We start from the raw sequence: 19,682 nt of genomic DNA on the forward strand, positions 1-19,682 counted from the left end.
AGTGCACAGCAGCAGACACTTAATGAGGAAGCATCGGAGTCACCTGCGGACTAAAATCGAGTCAGGCGAGGGGACGGTGCCGGTGCGTTGCCGGGGACCCGCCCAGACCTGGGACGGTGTCCTTCAGGGTGAACATCTCATCACCATGTCCTGCACAGACAAGCTCACCAGGTCAGTGCGCTCACGTGTTCCCAACATTTCCTGCGCTTAAAGTCGCATTTTCTTGTGTGTGTCCAGAATAACACACACATATCCTGCATCCATTCTTTTTTACATCCACCAAGGAGGTTGTGGTTTTGGTTGTGTTTGCATGCGCGCCATCATTCTGTCTGTAAACACGATAGATTGAAAAGTTTTGAATCAATTCCTGTAAAACCTTGTAGGCATGTCAAGTGGTGTCATGTTAACAAGCCAATCAAATTTGGTTTATATCCGCCAAAGTCTTCAAGATCAACTTAATGATTTATTTGTCAACAAAAAGCCTTATAACTTTGAAACTATGATTCTTACAAGTGGGTCACATTTGACCTCTGACCTCATTTTTTTCTTTCGACTTGGCTCCAAGTATTCTCAAGAAAAAGAGAATAATTAATTAGTTAGAAATATTCTGTACTATTATATAATTTAATGAGCTCAAGGAATTCATTTCCAGTTATTATACATACATAATGTTTGTGTAATCACTGTAAACAGCTGCCATGCTGTTCTTATCTGATTTTTACCTGCATTACAAACTTGTTCAAGTATGTTTCGAAAGAACAAAGAAAACAATTAATATATACAAAATACAATACTGTTGCCTTAAAAGTCCATTCTGGCCAGAGAGTGAGCTTCCTTGGCAGAGCTTTCCCTCGCTGCCCTCGCCCACTCTTGTTGAGATTAAGTAGGTTTGTCTCACAGGTTTTAGTTTTGACTTTTGGTGATAGATACACTTTTCAAAAATTGCTACTTTTGTTCAGTTCACAGCTTTGACTCATAATTTGTTTTTATGCCTCATTTATTGAAATCATAATCGAATTATATGAGTGAGCACTGCAGTTATTACTGCATGGATTGTGCTCGTTTAAAAGAGAAAAGAAAAGATAAAAAAAAACAGCTCACCCCCTTCACCCGGGAGATGTCTGGTCTACTTAAGAAATGAAAGCTAAAGTGATTGGTGGAAAGGTTAACCTTATTAGGAGATTAGCTTCCTTATGAGAAGGAAAGATCTCTGTTTAAATAAAGCACTTTTAGATGTGATGTAAGGAGCGGGTTCTCTGATATTTACCTAATGCATCAGTGTGTGTGTGTGTGGGATGGTGTGTTAACATGAGCTGTGCACAGTGAGAAATCTTTTGTAGTCCGGGGGGGGGGGGTGACTATTGATTTCCCATATGTGACTTGAATAGCTAATCCCATACTAATGAATTAGTGTATTAATCGCGGCTTTGTTTAGATCTGCAGTGCTGCCTGTTATTTAGCTAACGTATTAGTCATACAATCCTTTACACACTGTGGTGTATAGTTGGTAAAGGCTGCTATGACTAATATTCCAAACTCAAGGCTTCTGCAGCCCACTTTAGGGACAGAGAAACCTCTGTGGTCTGCCCAAACCCGTAATTACCCGTCTTCTGTTCTCACACTTGTAAAAACCAACAATAGGTGCTCGCTTTTTGTTGCTACTTCTCTTCGTTTTCATAGATTAATTTTGCTGTTGCTGTGAGCTGCTTGTTGATGATAATTAGCCATGAAAGACTTTTCTTTTGCCACCTTTTCAGTACCATTTCTCTAAAACTGATGAATTCTTCTGTCAGTTACAATTTCCAAACAATTAAGTGAAATAGAAAATAGACCTCATGTCAAAAACTGGTCAAATAAATGAAAATTAATGCACAATTAAAATGGTCTTCATTGTAAATATTAGATTACTCACCTAGCCCACCTGAAGTGTTGGTTCTGGACTGCAAATTTTAGCATTGATCTGATGCCAAGTAAATACAGGGCTACTATTGCCGATACCGATACCAGTACCGATACTTTAAAATGCCCAATTCCAAGACCAAGTTATGATTTATGAGATGTGTAATTTTCAATTTGAGCACAAAATGGCTGTGATGATTTTTACTTTCCGTAATAATAAGTTAAAACAATAAAACACACTTTTAGGCTTTTTATGTGTATTTGAGACCTAGGATGTAAATAAGCTTTTGGTCAGATTTTGTTGTTTATCATGCTATAGCCTATAAATAAAATAGACATCAATCGTCAGTCAACACTGACACGTTTCATTAAACATGTTTGATGTAAATTTTTTCTTTTCTAAAAAAATATTTAATACAATTTATTGGGCTATGTACCTAAGTTAAAGGATAGAAACAAAGTATTGACACTTTCGCAGTATCGATCTGATATCAATATCAGTATCGATACCAATACCAGTACTGCCCATCTCTGACCTGTAGTGCCGTCACAGCCCACTAGAGGGCAGCAGTTTACAGTTGAAAACTGTGGTTTTAATCACTTCTAATTCATTGATTTCTCTTATTCCTGGCACAACAGTGTTAGATTAAAACAGACTCAGTGACTCAGTAATATATGATGAGAGAGCAAAACTACTATAGAACCCATGTCCACATGTTGTCAGGCCAGTTTAGGACAGATGGCCACGATACATCAGGACAGCTTTACACTTCTGCCTCCAGCTTCACGCTGTCCTTGTGTGAAGAGTGGAGGCTTAAGTGTGGTCACACTGGAGGCTGCTACACATATTCAAAAAACGTAATAATGTTAAATATATTTCCAAATACATTGCAAATTTAAAGTGGTGAGGTGGTATTAGAGGTGATAAGTGATTATAATGATTCTAATAGTAAATAAATCTGTTATTATTATGGCTGTGCTCAGTTTCTGCTGCAACATTCAGATGGTGGGGTCAGAATTTTGCATAAACATCATGAAAGCATGGAGCCATCCTGTGCTGATGGTGGTGCAGTAGTGTGGGGATATTTGCCTCCTTTATACACCACCTGGATGGCCTGGCAGAGGCCACAGGCTAAAACACGTTGATCGGGTAATAAAGTCATTCTTCATACCACTAGTGGTGGAGCTTCGGCCTCTTTAGATTATTGCTCTTCCCCAGTGCACCTTGGAAGCAGGTGAAGTTGTGCCAGAAATTTCCTTTGTGCTTGCAGCAGGATAAAATGCTGTGTCACAAAGCTCAAATGTTCTTGAACATGACAGGCAGTTCATTGAGATCTCAGTCCAGCAGAGCGCCTTTTGGATGTGGGGGAGCAGGAGATTTGCTAAATGCATGTGCAGCTGAAGAATCTGCAAGCACCTGTGTGATGCTGTCATGTCAACATGAACCAAAATCTCTGAGGAATGTTTCCAGCATCTTACTGAACCTAGGCCACGAAGAGGCTTTTGGTAGCCGAATAAGCTGTTTGGCATTGGCAGAGAAATTTGGCAAGTTTTTCATGGGAGCAACCAACAAATGCATTTCCCTTACAAATGTGGCACCATTTAAGGAAAAATAAACTTTCACACATGATACGATTTATTGCCAAGAAGCATCGTTACAACAAAGTAATAATCGCTCAAACACAAATTTCTTTACTTTTTACATGTCACAAACAGTTGATTGTCTCCAGTAAAGCCATTCCTTCCCACTGAAATACTCCAGATTTGCTAGCACGGCTAAAAACATTCACCGCTGTACCGAGTAAAGAAATTCAACAATTGTAATTCTTCTCTTCTACACCTGACGTTCTCTGAAATATCTGAAATCAATTTTTAATATAGTCTCAGTTGTTCTGCCACGATTCTGCCTCAACAGGAGCCGAACCCGTGAATTTAGCTTAGTAAGCACCACGCTGTGCCAGCCGAGCCGTACAGGACTACAGCTGAGCCGCTGCTGCGCGCGCGTGTCACAGACACAGAGAGAAAGAGAGAGCGCACGAGCGGAGAGGTGAACCCTTCTCCTGTGTAGCCGCTGTTAATTTGACCAATTTGATTCAGTTGGCCAGGGGTGGAGATGGTGTGATTAAATCTACCCAGGTCACCAACAGGGGTGAAAGCAATTACTTTACAAAAAAATAGAGTGACGGGGGAGGGAGAAGGGACAACCCTGCTTTCCTCCCCCACCGCCCACCCGCTCACCACCTTCTTCACCACATCCCGCCCGGCCAGACAGCAGACGCGCTCTCACTGCTCCACAGCTTCCTCTTTCCTCTTTTTTTATATCGCTGTAAATGATCGGTGGCCATCGTTAAACTGAGTGGGTCACAGAGGGCCAGTTTATCAAGGTCAGGAGTGGAAGGTGGAAGTGAGAGGAGCTTAGAGCTACAGAGTGAACACACACACACACCAGCACACACTGCAATCTTAAAGCAATCCCCTGGATACTCTTTTTGTCCTCTGTCACGCTCATTTTGCAACCTCCCATTACTTTTTTATTCCCCTCCACTTCCTCCCACTTCCTGCACTTTATTATCGTTAGTTCAGCTTTTGACCAGAGGGGATATTAGGATCTTTGCTCTTATCATAAACACAGCTGATAACAGTGGCCGTTGCATCGCCCGCCGATTGTCGTCGTGTTTTCTTAAGGCCGGGGCCTCGGTGAAGATTCTTCACTAATATTTGATTCGAAGCCGACAGCTGGATTTAATTGAGGGGCCTAAATGGCTTTCATATAACGATGATGTTCTCCATTCCACCGCAGTTTTATGCAGATGAACACATTACTTTAATGGTCGGCGTTTACTGAGGGTGGGAGAGAGAGAGAAAGAGGAGGTCCTCTCCCTCTCCTCTCTCTAGATTCACACGCCCAAGCCAGATGGCTGTCTTTTCTTGCATGAGATTAGAAGATGTTTCTGATTCACGGTGTCGCTTTCTGGGTAAATTAATATTTCAGGCTAAAGTATTTTCTGTTTGGGCGTGCGCGCGTTGCTTTTTGAACAAAATTCCTCCTCTCTGTTTGGGAAGGAAGGACAGATCTTGGTGACAGATTGCAGGTAAAGCAGAGGCGGGCGGGCTGCTGCTTTGTGAGCCCATTTAAGTGATTCCCAGAAAGCCGGTGATGTTAATTGACTGCTTGGGGAAGCAAAGGAAGCTGTAATGAGTGATTATTAAGCTGGGAAGGGGTGGTGGGGGGATGCGGGGTGTAATTGCATCCATGATAAGGAGACATTGATTAACAAAAAGAACAGTGATGTAAAAATTAGAAGCCTCCGATGTAACTCCAGCACAGCTCAGGTAAACAGCAGGATTCCTCCTCATTTATGAAGGGCAGGGATTATAATAAACACGCTAATTATCATTCTATATGTATAAATTAGCATCTGCTGCTGGCTACACTTTGAGGTGCCCACGTGGCCTGCGGGATTAGCCCTACAGTGATTTTGTGTCACTTGTGGCTCGCTAAACAAACCACAAGGAGATCCGCATGCAGCGAGCAGTCGACTGAGGCTCTCCTGCAGCCCTGCAGTGTATTAACCTCCGTGGCACTGATGAATGCACACGTGGTAATGTGTTGTTCCAGGTAATGAATGCTGATGTACTGACCTTTGGCAGTGTTGTTGTTGGTGATGACGGTTTGTGTTTCTGGGGGAAGAGGACGTTTATGCGTGAAGAGCGTGTGTGGTCACTTGCTGCTATTCATCACGTCCCACATCGAGATAATGATCAAATTGTCTCCACCTGTCATCAAAGCTCTCACACCTGCCTCGTTGTCTCGTTTTCCCCACTTTGCCTCTCTCTATCCACCGCTCCACCCCTCCATCTCCTCCTTCTATTTCGTATCTTTGGCCAACTGTTGTGTTTCGTTTCTCCTTTCACCCACACACCTCATCCTACACTCACACCTTCGCCGACGTTTTCACGAATGCTGTTCCTTCCATCCTTTCTCCTCTCTTCCCTCCTTAACTTCTTCTCTCTTTTCTTCCTCCCACCTCCTCCCTACCCCTAGATGGAACATCCTTGGCCTGCAGGGGGCATTGCTGAGCCATTTTGTGGAACCAGTGTACCTGCATAGCATGACCGTTGGCAGCCTGCGTCACACGGGCCATCTGGGCAGAGTTCTGAACCAGCGTCAGGAGCGCCTGGGCCCACTGCCTGCCACATACAGACGCAACCAGCCCCTGCTCAGCGGTATGACCACAACATAATCAGCCACACAGCAACTCTGGGCAGTAGCTGTAAAATACACTCATAAATACACTCTATGCACTTTGGGAAGTCTCCACACAACAGAAAGTGACACAGTAAAAAAATCTTTTCAATATACTTTTACTTTTTGCTTCTGATGTAGCACATAAAGGTCTGAGGGGTTTTTTTTTTTTGTCTGCTTTAAGTTTGGAGCTTCTTTGGGTGGCATTGCTTTAAACAGGTCCCAAATGTCAAGATTGTGATGTTCATTATAATTGAAAACTACATGGAAAAAAATACCTGATGTGGGGGATCTAATCCAATGTAGCCCACTGGATTTGGACTTTGCATTTTAAAATTTCAGTGTTAGCATTATAATAATAATAATAATGATAATAATAATAAAACATTTTATTTGAGGGCGCCTTTCTAAAACCCAAGGTCACCTTACAAAGAGAAAAAGACATCAATAAAACACTTGATTAAAATAGATTCAAATAAATTAAAATACAGAAACCAGCAAAATACAGCCACAAACAACAAAATTAAAAACACACACAAAAAAAAACTACTATTTGCCAGCAAGTAAAATCTGTATTAAAGAGAGTAAGCCAGTTTAAACAAGTTGGCTTTGAGTTGTGATCTATATTTCTTAAGGCTGAAGGAAGTGAGTTCCTCTGTGACCCATAGTGATAAGACGAGCAGAAGGAACAACTCTGCTTGTCTCGTGTTTCTATGGTGTATTGATAGTCATGTGCTTTTGTGCTGAGGTGTTTTTTCTTTTATCAAACTGTTCTCCCACTAGGAGCTCAGTCTGAGTGGAGTTTTTTTTTCTCCTCCTCTTACCTCATGTAGTGTATTTTCGTTGTTTTTTCCCTATCAGCCTACCTTCTGACATGTCTGCCCAATGTGATGTTTGTGTAAAGTTGGTCAGAAGGTTCCTTTGTGAGTGCGCATGCGCCATTAGCGTGCTGCCTGCTGTAACCCCTAATTTCCCTCGGGATGAATAAAGTATTCTGATTCTGATTCTGAAGATGAGTGGCAGATGAAGATCTGAGACAGCGGGAAACTGTAGTGATATGAAGCAGATCACAGAGATAAGGAGGGGCAAGGTTATGAATACACTTAAACGTGAGAACTAATATTTTAAAGTTTATCCTGGCTTCTATGGGCAACCAGTGAAGCTGTTGAAGAATTGGAGTTATATAGTCTCTTAGGGGAGTTACGAGTTATGACCCGAGCTGCAGAATTCTGAAGAAGTTGAAGTTTATGGAGGGACTTACTGGGGAGACCAAATAGGAGGGAGTTGCAATAATCGATCCGGGAAGTAATAAGACTATGGACAAGGATGGGGAATAGGGAATAAGGAAGGGACGAAGTCGGTTAATGTTACGTAAGTGAAAGTATGCAGACTGGGCTATGTAATTAATGTGAGACTGAAATGAGAGAGTACTGTCAAGTATGACACCCAAACTCTTTACCTGCGGGGAAGGAAGGATGGGGGATTTTCAATATTAATGGAGAAACTGTGAGAATTGGTTAAGGTAGAGGCTGTGCCAACGAGTAACACTTCTGTTTTATTACCGTTACGTTTGAGAAAATTGGAGGAGAACCAAGATCTGATCTCCATAAGACAGTTCAAGAGGGAGAAGGTGGAAGGGATGAATTAGGTTTGGAGGAAATGTAGAGCTGGGTGTCATCAGCATAACAATGAAAATTGATATTATATTTTCAAAATATTTGGCAAAGAGCGAGCATGTAGATAATGAATAAAAGAGGCCCTAATACTGAACCCTGGGGCACGCCAGCAGAAACAGGATAGAGACTTGAAGAGTGGGATTTAAATTGGATAAACTGACTGTCCTGTTAGGTGGGCTATGTTCAGCCTAGTGTTCTTGGGTTATGCCTGTAGTCCTCTCCACCTACACCCTGTCATCCATATACAGTCAGATCGTGTTTCAAAACCAGTGTTTTGTGGGCCAAAATGACAAAACCAAGGCTTCAAAATAATAGTCCATTAACTTTATTGATAACTTTAAAGTCTATGGTAGGATAAACATGTAGGTTCCTCTTTCAAGTGTAAGAGCAGAAGCTAGCTAGTTTGATTAGCAAAGTACATTCATAGCTCCCAAGTTATTCTGATATTACTTTGGATACTAAAAGTACATGTTTGAGTCTCCTGTAAAGAGATCTTCAATGTGGATTAACTCACTTTCGGAAACAACAGGTTGTTTCTTGGGAATACCCCTAAAATATCCTTAAACACAAGCACCAGCCTGTAGCCTACTCACCAAAACTGTTAAAACCCACTGTGGCGTGGGTGTGGTCCTTGGCCAGCTGCAGAGGAGGCGTGACGCAGTGAGCTCCCGGGGCGGCGCAGGGGCGGGGTGAACAGGTGTGCTGGGATCTGACAGTGATTGTGTCTCTTTATGTGTTGGCAGTGACAGACGGAGGAGGAACGTGACAGCAGAGAAAGAGAGCGCGGAGTATATGTGTCCACTACAACCCGAGCTTAATAAAGAGTTCTGCACTGTCAAAAGTCGCTCCGGCTGGTATTTCTTGGGTCCACCGTTACACCCACTAAACATGTATTCTGTGCTTGGATCACTTTCAGCCTTTTCTGTATTTCCTCTTTTCAGCTTACAGTCTGCTTTCTATTCTCACCCTGCCTTCATATAGCGACTTACCCACACATGCTTAGAGATCTGCACTACATAAATGTCCTCGTGTACAGTACTCTGTTTTCACGTATTCTTTTTAAGGAATGTCAGCTACAGGCGCGATGCAACATAACAGATCATATGTTACACCCCCTTCTCACGCACACACAAACACACATTCTCGCACTCTTAGCAAACTCGTACACCAATTCTTCTCTACACTTACATTTTGCCAGTCAGACAAGCAAAAACTAAGAAGTTGTTTGGCGCGTCTGCTTCCAGGGCTCCGCTGAGACTCGAGGCTTGTGTTTGTAGTGAGGATGAATGCTGGAAGAGGATGTGAATGACACCCAACTGGTAGAAACTGCATCAGCCATCACTTCAGATCTAGGCCAGGCAGAGCCGCTGAGCGACAGGCACGCACAGAGATGTAGGACACATTTGGTTGTTAGGGATCACTGATATAAACAAAGAGAGTCACAGTCACTTACAGGGAAACACATTATATCATATCAACAGCTCTCTGTGGCTAACATCTCCATATCTACTATACATGGCTTTGCATGCTCTTCTTGAAGGGCGCAGGGGCTCTCTGGTTGCCTTGGTGGCGAAGATTTTCTGAAGCCCGTCCTTATCGAGATTGATAATTGTGCTGAAATGTCCTCTGGTGATGGTTGCTGGGATGAATTTATCACTGAACCCTCAGACCGCAGCCTCAGCGAGCATTTCTCATGATTTGGCTTTTTAAATGGAGTCATTTGAGTCTTTGCTTTTAGATATTACAAGCTGCGGTTAATATTTGGAAAATTGTGGTCAGGTTTGATCTTTTTGTTCATCGTTCTTCCTTATCCCGTTTTTTATCATAGCTGCAAAGAGTGTTTAATGACTGTTATAGGTTCTTTTTCCCACCAGTTAAATACTAATGCTGTCGAATGTCCTTTACGCCATTTCTTGAGGTTTCCTGCACATGCTCTGTCGTCCTCTCTAACAGTGATTGTGTGTTTTCTGTGTGTGTGTGTGTGTCTCAGACTGTCAGATCTTTGCACCTGCAGTACTATGAGTAGTTTATTGAAGGGTGAAGGCAGGGAGAGAGATGGACAGAGAGTGGAGATGGCCCTCCGCCAAATCAATGTAATCACAGCCCTTATCGGACAGCCATTCAATCTGAGAGGGAGCTCGTACCGAGAGAGAGACAGGCTGAGGAAAACAAGGGGAGACAGCAAGGCAGGGCGGGAATAAAGAAACGCAGAGCTTCGCTCGCATTCAGATGTCTGCACGTGTATCGCCCCCTCCCATTCCTCTCATCTCCTCCGCCAGCCTCCTGATGAGCTCCCAGGCTATTGTGAGTCCAGGGTTATTTAAAAGCGACACCCCCAGAAGAAATTCCCGGGGATCGCAGGGCCCGTTCTTATCACACACAGCCAAAGCGGCTCCACCTGAACCCTGAGGGCCAAACGCATCGATGGACCGACTTGTCCTTCACTCCTCGTCCTGCTGTTGAGCGAACGCAAACTGTGGCGGGGCTTTGTTGTTTCGGGATAAGAGGAATCGGAACAACAGCAGATAAAGGAAACATTAATAATGTTCGTGCTCCACTTTTGGAGCTTTGCAGATAGATCGGTGCACATGCATGTTTTACAGCTACACCAGTGGCGGCTCCTGAAAAAAATCTCAGGGGGGGCAATTTTTATGATAGACTAAAATGACCCATTTAATGAGTACATCAAACAACACAATTTTAATTTAAATTTAAAATGAACAACCATATTCTGGCCATTTGTATAGATTTGTAAAAATGAACAACCATATTCTGGCCATTTGTATAGATTTGTAAAAATGAACATTTTTTTTGAATGAATGAAAATTAACTATTGAAAACAACAACTGTAAACTGATTGGGGGGGTGGGCTAAATGCGTCCCCGCATTGCTAGCTCAAAAGCACCACAAAACTTAATACAATCGATGATTTTAGATAAAATATGACGGTTTTTATCTACCTCTTCGTTGTGCCTTCTTAAAGCAATCCGATGTCCATCATCTAGCTGCGCCGCTATGCTAGTTTTCCCTAGCACAGCTAGCTTTACACTGTTGTCCATATGAACTCGTGAGCTTTCATGTTTCTTGATTCGTTCGGAGAGGTGCTTTAAGTCGGTTTGTCCAGATTGTGTCCACGTCAAATCACACTTGTCACTTTTGAACAGTATGCACGGGAAACAAAAAAGTGCATTAGCTGTTCCACAGCCTGTCAGCCACGACTTGCGCTGGAACCAACTCCGACAAAAAGTCCTGTTGTATGCTTTTGACTTCTCCTTCGTTGCCTGGGTTAGTTGAATTTCAGGCTTGTCAGGTCCCAACTCTTTAACTTGCAGTTTTTCTGCCATTGTCCTTCTGGCAAAAGGGTAGGTTAGAAGCGATCTAACCGAATTTGGGGGAGGCTGTGCCTCAACCGTTAACAATACCGCTGCCATCGTCTCTCTCTGACCTTATAGCTCACTTAGGCTACTGACTGAGGTAAAATTCTAGAACAGCAAATCTTCGCGCGTTTTCTGCAGGGGCGCAATTTTAAGCGCCCCCAAACCATTTAATTCAGCGACGCTGATAGGTCAAATATTTATTATTTTCCCCTGGCAACCATTTAATGATAGGCTATTTCGCTGCATATCAAGGGCGCTTTGACGAGCGCCCCAGAAGAAGAAAAACACCGTTTGTTGGTTGAACTTTAATGAGTCAGCTGGTGAAAATGTTAAAATACGCCTGGCTGTATATGGGCACACACATAGTAAAACTATCATTGATGAATTTTTTAAAAATATATATTTTTACTCCTCCACATTTGGGGGGGCGGAGCCCGAGCGCCCCCTATGGGCCAGCCGCCACTGAGCTACACCCTCTTTTCTCCACGTGTTGAAATTCTTATTTTAGCTTTTGCTGTTCTGAGGTCTGATACATATTTGCATTAAGATGATGTCACTGTGAGGAAAGTTACTTGAAAAATGTAATCAGTTACTCATTACATATTAACATCAAGTAATCATCGGCAGTCCATCAGTGGTGCTGTTAAACATTTGATCCTCCAGTCAATGAATCAATTAATCAATCAATCAATCAATCAATCAATCAATCACAGATACTCCTGATCTCAGCTCATTATTTGCATAAAGCTCAGCTGTCTACAGTATCAATTTCTTCCATTCCATCTTCTCCACCACCATGGACAAGACCAAAGAGCTGTCGAAAGACATCAGTGACTGCAGATCTGCGCAGGCTGGACTGAGCTACAAGACCATCAGCAAGAAGTTTGGTAACAAGGTGACAACTCCTGGTGTGTTCATTCGGCAATGGAAGAAATTGAAAGATGATGGTTCATGGGATGATCATAAGAAAGGTGACAGATCCTCAGCTGAGACCCCAATCACCACGAACCACATTGGTAACCTACTGCACCATAATGGACTGAAATTTTGCAGTGCCTACAAGGTCCCCCTGCTTAAGTAGGCAAATGTACATACCCGTTTTAAGTTTGCCAGTAAACATCTAAATGAGAAGGCTTAGGAGAAATTGCAGGGATCAAATAAAACAAAATCAAGCTCTTTGACGTCAACTTGATGTCTCATTTTTAGAGGAAGGGAAATGCTGTGTGTGACCCAAAGAGCACCGTCCCCACAGTCAAGCAGGGAGGTGGAAACCTAATGCTTTGGGGCTGATTTTTTGCAAACTTTACCACACTAAGACGCCAATGAAGGTGGGCATGTACCATGGTTGGTCTTTTTGCAGGTCTTTAACCACACTGGAGGGGTTTCAAGCATGAATCCCTGTTTAAGGTCATGCATAAGTATCTCAATTGGATTTATGTCCAAACTTTGACTAGGCCACTCCAGCTGTTCGTAGTTTTCCCCAGTTTTCCTCCAGCCTTGATTTGCTGGAGTTCCAAAGTCCTAAAATGCCTTTGTAACCCTTTCCAGACTGACGCTGCTGTTCTTGAGTTGCTTTAGATTTTGGCATGTTGTGTTGACTTTTGAGATATTTTAGTCTACTTCGCTTTGACAAAGACTTTCTATTTAAAGGATTTCCTGATCCAACAGGTTAACGAGTGCTCAGGCCTGGGTGTGGCTAGTAAACTGAACTCAGCTTTCCAAAAAATGTGGTTAATCACAGTGAATTCATAAGTTAACAAGGGGGACTGTTACTTTTTCACATAGGGCAAATAGAGTTTGATAGCTTTTTTTCCCGTAATGAATGAAATCAATTTAAAATCTGCATTTTCCCTTTTCTTGGCTTACCTTTCTTTAAAATCTTGTCTTTAAATTATGTTTATAGAAAGTGTTTTAAAGGATTTGAGCTAGCAACTGTTCATTTATAATCCAGTCGTTGACACAGAAAATGAGTAAGTTCCTCTTTTCACATACCTGTTGCTTCACTTCTCCTCCACTTCTTCTCCACCCAACAAGGCACACATTTACAGCCCTGCAGTACTACAATAATGCAGGATAGATGCACTGTGTACACATGAACGCACAGCAGCCTCAGATATTAAGCTGCTCCTGTGTGTACTGTACAGTTCTGAATCCCATAACCAAAGGCTTTAATTCTGCCTTTTTCATGTCTGCCAAACACTTCCCAGAAGAGAAATTGATCAAGTCCTCAATGGAGGAAACATCAAATTGGCTATTACAGAAACAGAGGAGTCAAGCCCATTGAAGGGAAGAAATGAGCCATGAATGGAGCGAGAGGAGTGGAAAAAAGCAGGATGGATAGGAGGGTCTTTTGTTCAAAGAGGTGCGTCTGCACAAGAGAGAAGAGATGGGTAATACATAAGAGACACGGAGGATTGTTACCGTGGCAGGCGATTCATTCCAGCTCCAAGGAGCAACAGAAAAGGAGAGGTGAGATTGGTAAATGGAAGAGTGAAGACAGGAAAATCAGTGTGGAAAAGGAGGAAATGATCTGCAGGCATGTATTGTGGTATTGTAGATCTGGTATTGTAATATAACAAGCTGTCTGTCAGGCGATGAGATCAGAAGCAACTGTTATTCAGCCGTCACAGAGACTCTGCCCGTTGATTTTCTATAAGGGGAGCCTTTAATGTTGCATGATGTAATAAATAACTCAAGCTGGAATCAAAGACAGCGATTCTTATAGCTGTGATTATTAATGCTCCAGTGTGCAGAATTTACAGGGCTCTATTCCTAGAAAAGTAATACAGCATTGATTTTATTTTTCATTAGCATATAATCGCCTCTAAGTACATCTCTTCTATCTACATAGGGAGTGGGCCCAGTATGCTTCTGTAGTAGTCCAGAAAAGCCTTCCAGTTCTTTAAAGGTAGCTTTACATAAAATACAGCATTTATCAATGGATAACACATGATCTCAATTAGTGTACATACAAATATACAATCAAAATTTAGTTCTAGGAGGCATTTGTCCTATGTGATTTAACCACAGACTGCGTATGACAGATGGCTGAGGCACCCATTTGTTTGTGGACCAACAATGTGAGGTCTCGCATTTGGCATGTTGGCCTTTGTCATGTCGGTTTTTAGAGGCAGAATGTTTGGAGTACAAATTTATCAGCTACTACAAATTAGTTTAGTTCACATCTGTGAACTGTGTGGGTGCGTCGGTCAGACATGGATAAGTGCTAATTAAAATGGTAAATGGCCTGTATTTGTATAGCGCTTTACTAGTCCCTAAGGACCCCAAAGCGCTTTACACATCCAGTCACCCACCCATTCATACACAGGTGATGGCAAGCTACATTGTAGCCACAGCCGCCCTGGGGCGCACTGACAGAGGCGAAGCTGCTGGACACTGCCGCTACAGGCCCTCTGACCACCACCAGTAGGCAACAGGTGAAGTGTCTTGCCCAAGGACACAACGACCGAGACTGTCCAAGCTGGGGCTCGAACCAGCAACCTTCCGATTACAAGGCGAACTCCCAACTCTTGGGAAGAGTTAAATGGGAAGAGCAGGCTACAACAACAGCTGGTTATAAGCTAACATTATGCCAGCTCACATTAGACCCGAGTATCCTTTCCTTTTCTTTCCTTCTGATAAACATTTTGTTTATATTGTCACATTGTAGGAGGATTTATTTGCTAAATGCCTCAGTCAAACTGTTACATCTACTTCCGAGAAAGTTTCATGAACGAACTGCAGCCAACGGCAGCAAAAACAACACTGCTACCTAACAACTCACTTCAGTATGACTGTCATCGATCAAAAGAGAGCTTCTCCGGCTCATTGACCTGTACCGGATCCTTTCAGAAAGTTTTACAGCCTCTTCCAGAGTAAATAAAGGTGGACACTTCTCACTCTGCATTGACAGCTGAGGTAAACAGCAGGCTGGAAGTGTTCCTTAGAACTGGATTTGATCGGTAGGCTGGTAGAAATATGCCGACTGGCCACAACTATTATGTGGAATAATCTAAATATAGTTTTGATCTCTTTTGGCTGACTGAAACATAGCAGCTAGGATTATGTACTTGAATTGGGAGGGGTACAAAAACAGAACTCAGTTAACCGCAATCTGCAATCTACTGACATCTAGTGGTGAGAATTTGACACCCTCTGCAAATCTTTAATACATGAGATAATTTAATGGTTAAGTTGTAAAGCAATCCACACCCGTACTGTGTGAAAGGCATATTAGCAATAGAGATCAAAATTTTTCTTGTACCAGGATTTAAATATAGTTATTTCTGCAGTAAAAATTGGCATTTTAACTTGGAAGTCTCTGGGGATTGACTTGCTTTTTGTACCCAGCCTCAAGTGGCCTTTTGAAGAAACGCAGAGTTTGGCACTCCATATTTGTTACATTTTCTGCCCCAGAAAGTGCCGCTTAGATTCAACATTTTCTCCTGCTTCAGGCTGTACAATCGGGTGCGAATCCAAACTCCTATGCAGCTTCTATGAAACGCCCACGCTGGCCTCTCAGGAACATTTTGCCTTGAGCCCTCATTTGCTCCTCACCCTGCTGTCAGCTCTGTTCCCGCCACAGGCCCAGCACCTCTGCCAGCGCCTGTGTTCTCAGTGCAGGCAGCTAATTCTCTCCACGGAGGCCGTGTGATCGCCGCTCACCTCCACTTTCCATCTACCGCTGTCTCTCTTTCACTTTCCTCTGCTGATCACTTTGTGTGCTTTGCTGCGAGGCTAATTATTTCAAAAAGAAATGTAGAGAGTGGAGAACAGAGTGACAGTCCAGTGTAGGCAGCAGTCGATCTTAGAGTGTGGAGATGATATTTACAGCATAAAAAGACATTGCTTATGTGCTTCATTCCTTTTCCAACCTGCTCTCTAAAGGTGTATCAAAACTATAATACTTACATAGCCATCGTATCGTTTTTGTGCATCCCTGCAAACCTGTATGTCTTCCAGCCTCAGAGTGAGGCGAGGGTGGCAGAAGGTTAAACCAAATAACAAAGCAGAGGTTCAGAAAACATACAGATGCAAAATTTCACTCACAAAACCATGTGACATGTCATGATGTCATTTGTATCTTCTTGTCTTCCACATAGGCTTGAGCAGTGCCGATTATCAGCAGCCGGGGAAGGCGTCGTGTGTGAGCGTCAACTGGACGTTGGGTGACGCACAGTTGGAAGTGGTCAACACCGCAACTGGACGGAGACGAGACTCAGGGACACCCTCACGTCTCTGCAAGCACGCCCTGTTCACCCGCTGGAACAGACTGTACCGCAAGGTGAGGGAAGGCACCTGTGGCGAAGGTCAAGTGGCTGAGACCTTATGACACCAATTCACAACAACAGTCACCTCGAGGCCCTTTATATAGTAAATGCCCTACAAAATACAATATAATGTTAAAAAAAACAACAACAATCAGACAAACCCCCTATGACCAAGCACTTAGCAATCGTAGGAAGGAAAAACTCCCTTTAACAGGAAGAAACCTCCACAGAGGGACCAGGATCAGGGAGGGGCGGGGCCATCTGCTGTAACCGAATGCAAAGAAGAAATACTTGCATGAGCCTGGGCCCATCGCAGCATAACTAAGGGGGATTCAGGGTCACCTGAGCCAGCCCTAACTATAAGCTTTATCTAAAAGGAAAGTTTCAAGCCTGATCTTAAAAGTAGAGAGGCTGTCTGTCTCCTGAATCCAAACTGGGAGCTGGTTTCACAGAGGAGGAGCCTGAAAGACGAAGGCTCTGCCTCCCATTCTACATTTAAATACCAGAGGAACCACAAGTAAGACTGCAGTCAGAGAGTGAAGTGCTCTACTAGCATAATAAGGTACTAGAAGGTCTTTAAGTTATGACGGGCTCGTTAACTACTTGACAAACACCACATCAGTCCAGATCAGTGACTCAGATCATCTGCCTAGCAGACAGCTCCTGCAGTGCAATAAAGCATTTCTTTGAGCCTTGATACAGTTAATACAGTGAGATATATATAAGCTACCTCAGGGTTGCTATGAAGACATAAATTAGCAATAAACACAAAAATAATTTTTCTTGTTTCAGTTTGAAACCTGTTTATTTCCTTTTGTAAAGTTGAGCGTTCACTCTCAGCTCGGGCCTCAAGTGGGTATTTGAGGAACTGCAGTGACCTCCAGATGAGCTTAGTTAACTCCAGTTTTATTCGATTCATCAGAATCACTGACTCTTTCTGCAGGACTTTCTCACAGCAAACATTTAGACTCGATGTTTTAGAGAAAACACCTAAACGGAACGCGGCGCCCGTCACACTAATAATTACACCGTTCTTTTGTTTGCTATGATGTGCGGAAATGTCTGCTGTGGATAAAGTTCCACCAATTGAAAAGTGAATTAAAAATAAACAAAACACTGCCCACATTGTATCTTTTAGTTCCCAGAAAAATATTACGATGTCCTATTTAATTAATATAAGGCTGAACAATAATCACATCTTACAAGTTTCAGCGCTCTGTGCCCTGCAAGTGCTCTCGTGCAGCAAAGCCAAAGGCATCACTCAGTTATTGCTGGAAACAATATGGAATCCACTGCTATTAGGAATCCCGTGCGCACAGCCGCTACACACAAGCATTAACTACAGTGATGCATGCCAGCAGTCAAAAGGCACAGACACGCGTAGAAGCAGAGAGCTGTGTGCAGTGGAAATGTGGAATCTCCTCTCTGCCGTAGATACATTTGTCTGCCTGGCAACATCTGCTGTCTGTGCGGCTTATCAAAAAGCTGACAGCTCGGATCTTTACCCGCCGCACTCTCATTTCCATTCTGAAACTTTACGTAACAGACACTGCCTGCATCGCCAAATGGCGGCCGTTAAAGCATAATGACTATGAAACCATAATTATTTGGAGAAGTACTCAAGGAGGCCCCCACCCTAAGTGCTCCCTGCGCGCCGCATATAAGGGGCCACGCAAGAGCAGTCGCACTAATCTCCAAAACAAACTTTTGCTCTCTCCCTCTCTCTCTCCCCACTTGTCTCCCTGCCGATCTTCATTGCCCCCCCACCTCCCCCTTCCTCGTGACAATAGGAATGCACAAAAAGCACAGAGAATGTTCAATTGCTTGTGAAATTTAAATGGGGAGATTACACAGCTGTTGAAGCCCCCCTCCACCCTGCGCCTGCTCCCAGCCCCCACCCAAATGCATTTGTGCCGGCTCATTCGCTTTGTTTTGCTCGCTAAACCTTTCGCCCCTCTGCCCCGGCTTTATTTCTCTCTCTCTTTCTGTTCTCCATCCCCGTCTTCACGTCTGACTCCGCTCTTATCTGACTCTCAATTTCTCTCTTCTTGTGTTTGTTTCCCCTCTCCACCCATCACTTTCTCTCCCGGTCATCCGCGCCCTCTTCAGTTGGGGATCCACGCGTCCAGCTCGGCGGACCGCCAGCTCATGTACGGCGAGGCCAAGATGGCGGCGCGCCCTTACCAGACAGCGAAGCAGCAGTGGTTCAGGTCTCTGCAGGAAATGGGCCTCGGCACCTGGGTCAAAAAACCCCCAGAGCAGGAGCAGTTCCTGCTGTCGGACTGAGTGACAGAGAGAGTGTGTGTGAGGGTGTGTTTGTTTAAGCATCTCTTTTTTTTAGGGTCCAATGAGTCTATGTTTCACAACCCAGTTTAACCTCTAAACTCAAGGCTGTCAGCCCAGCATGTGTGTGTGTGTCTGCATTTCATTCTCCACGTACACCCAGGACGGCAGGCGGAAGGTTGACTGGACGTCTGAAAAGAAACGGGACACGAGGGTGGAGTTGGTGTTCTTTAAGCACACAAACACACGAGTTTAAGCAAACACCCACCTAAATGTGACCCACCACCACCACCCCCAAGCTCTTCTGTGGCTGTCAGGGAAGGGTGGGGTAACCTTGAGCGGGGATGAAAGGCAGCCACTATCTTGTCATCAGCTATTTCCGGGCCCCAAGGCTCCCGCTGAGGAGTAGAGCCACGGGGGAGAGAGCGAGACAGACAGAAGCAGAGGGAAAAAAGAGAGGGAGAGGTCCTCGTCCAATTACCGGCCCTGTCAGAGTGACGGGTGATAGAGAAAGAGGAAGGGAAGAACGAGTGAGGAAAAAGAAGGACGGAGCGTCGCTTCAGAGCTCACCTTTCTCTCTCTTCCTCGTTCTATCTCTGTCCTCCTCCTCTTAACTCACCCTTTGACTCTCCGTCGCTCCCTCCTTTGCCCTCTTTTCTGTCTCCTCCCTTGCCTCCACCTCCTCGTCCTTCTCTCCTCACCTCTCCCCGCCACGCTTGGAGTTTAACATGACACGAGGACAGGTTAATACACCACCCTTTTTTTCCCCCATCCCTCCCTTCCTCTCATCTTCACCCCTCTGGGTAAAAAGAGAAAGCGAGGTACATAAACGCAGCCATTACAGCTTGCCCTGAGTGCGTGGAGTGATGGAGGAGAAGGGGGAGTGGTGTATTTACTCTCCTCCTTTTGTCTTTTGACCTGCCTGACCTGA

At 43.8% G+C, this 19,682-nt stretch overlaps 1 protein-coding gene across 1 annotated transcript in view; it reads left to right on the top strand.

Moving 5' to 3' along the window:
- Positions 1 to 18,885, top strand: part of adarb2 (adenosine deaminase RNA specific B2 (inactive)) — a 215,188-nt gene extending 196,303 nt beyond the window's left edge. The window contains exons 7-10 of the mRNA XM_080305926.1: positions 3 to 171; positions 5,945 to 6,126; positions 16,301 to 16,482; positions 18,578 to 18,885. Of these exons, the coding sequence (XP_080162052.1) occupies positions 3 to 171; positions 5,945 to 6,126; positions 16,301 to 16,482; positions 18,578 to 18,754 (710 nt within the window). The 3' untranslated portion in view covers positions 18,755 to 18,885. The remainder of the gene's footprint in view (positions 1 to 2; positions 172 to 5,944; positions 6,127 to 16,300; positions 16,483 to 18,577) is intronic.
- Positions 18,886 to 19,682: the final 797 nt, after the last annotated feature.

Source organism: Astatotilapia calliptera, chromosome 9, assembly GCF_964374335.1.
Source record: "Astatotilapia calliptera chromosome 9, fAstCal68.1, whole genome shotgun sequence".
Lineage (NCBI taxonomy): Eukaryota > Metazoa > Chordata > Actinopteri > Cichliformes > Cichlidae > Astatotilapia > Astatotilapia calliptera.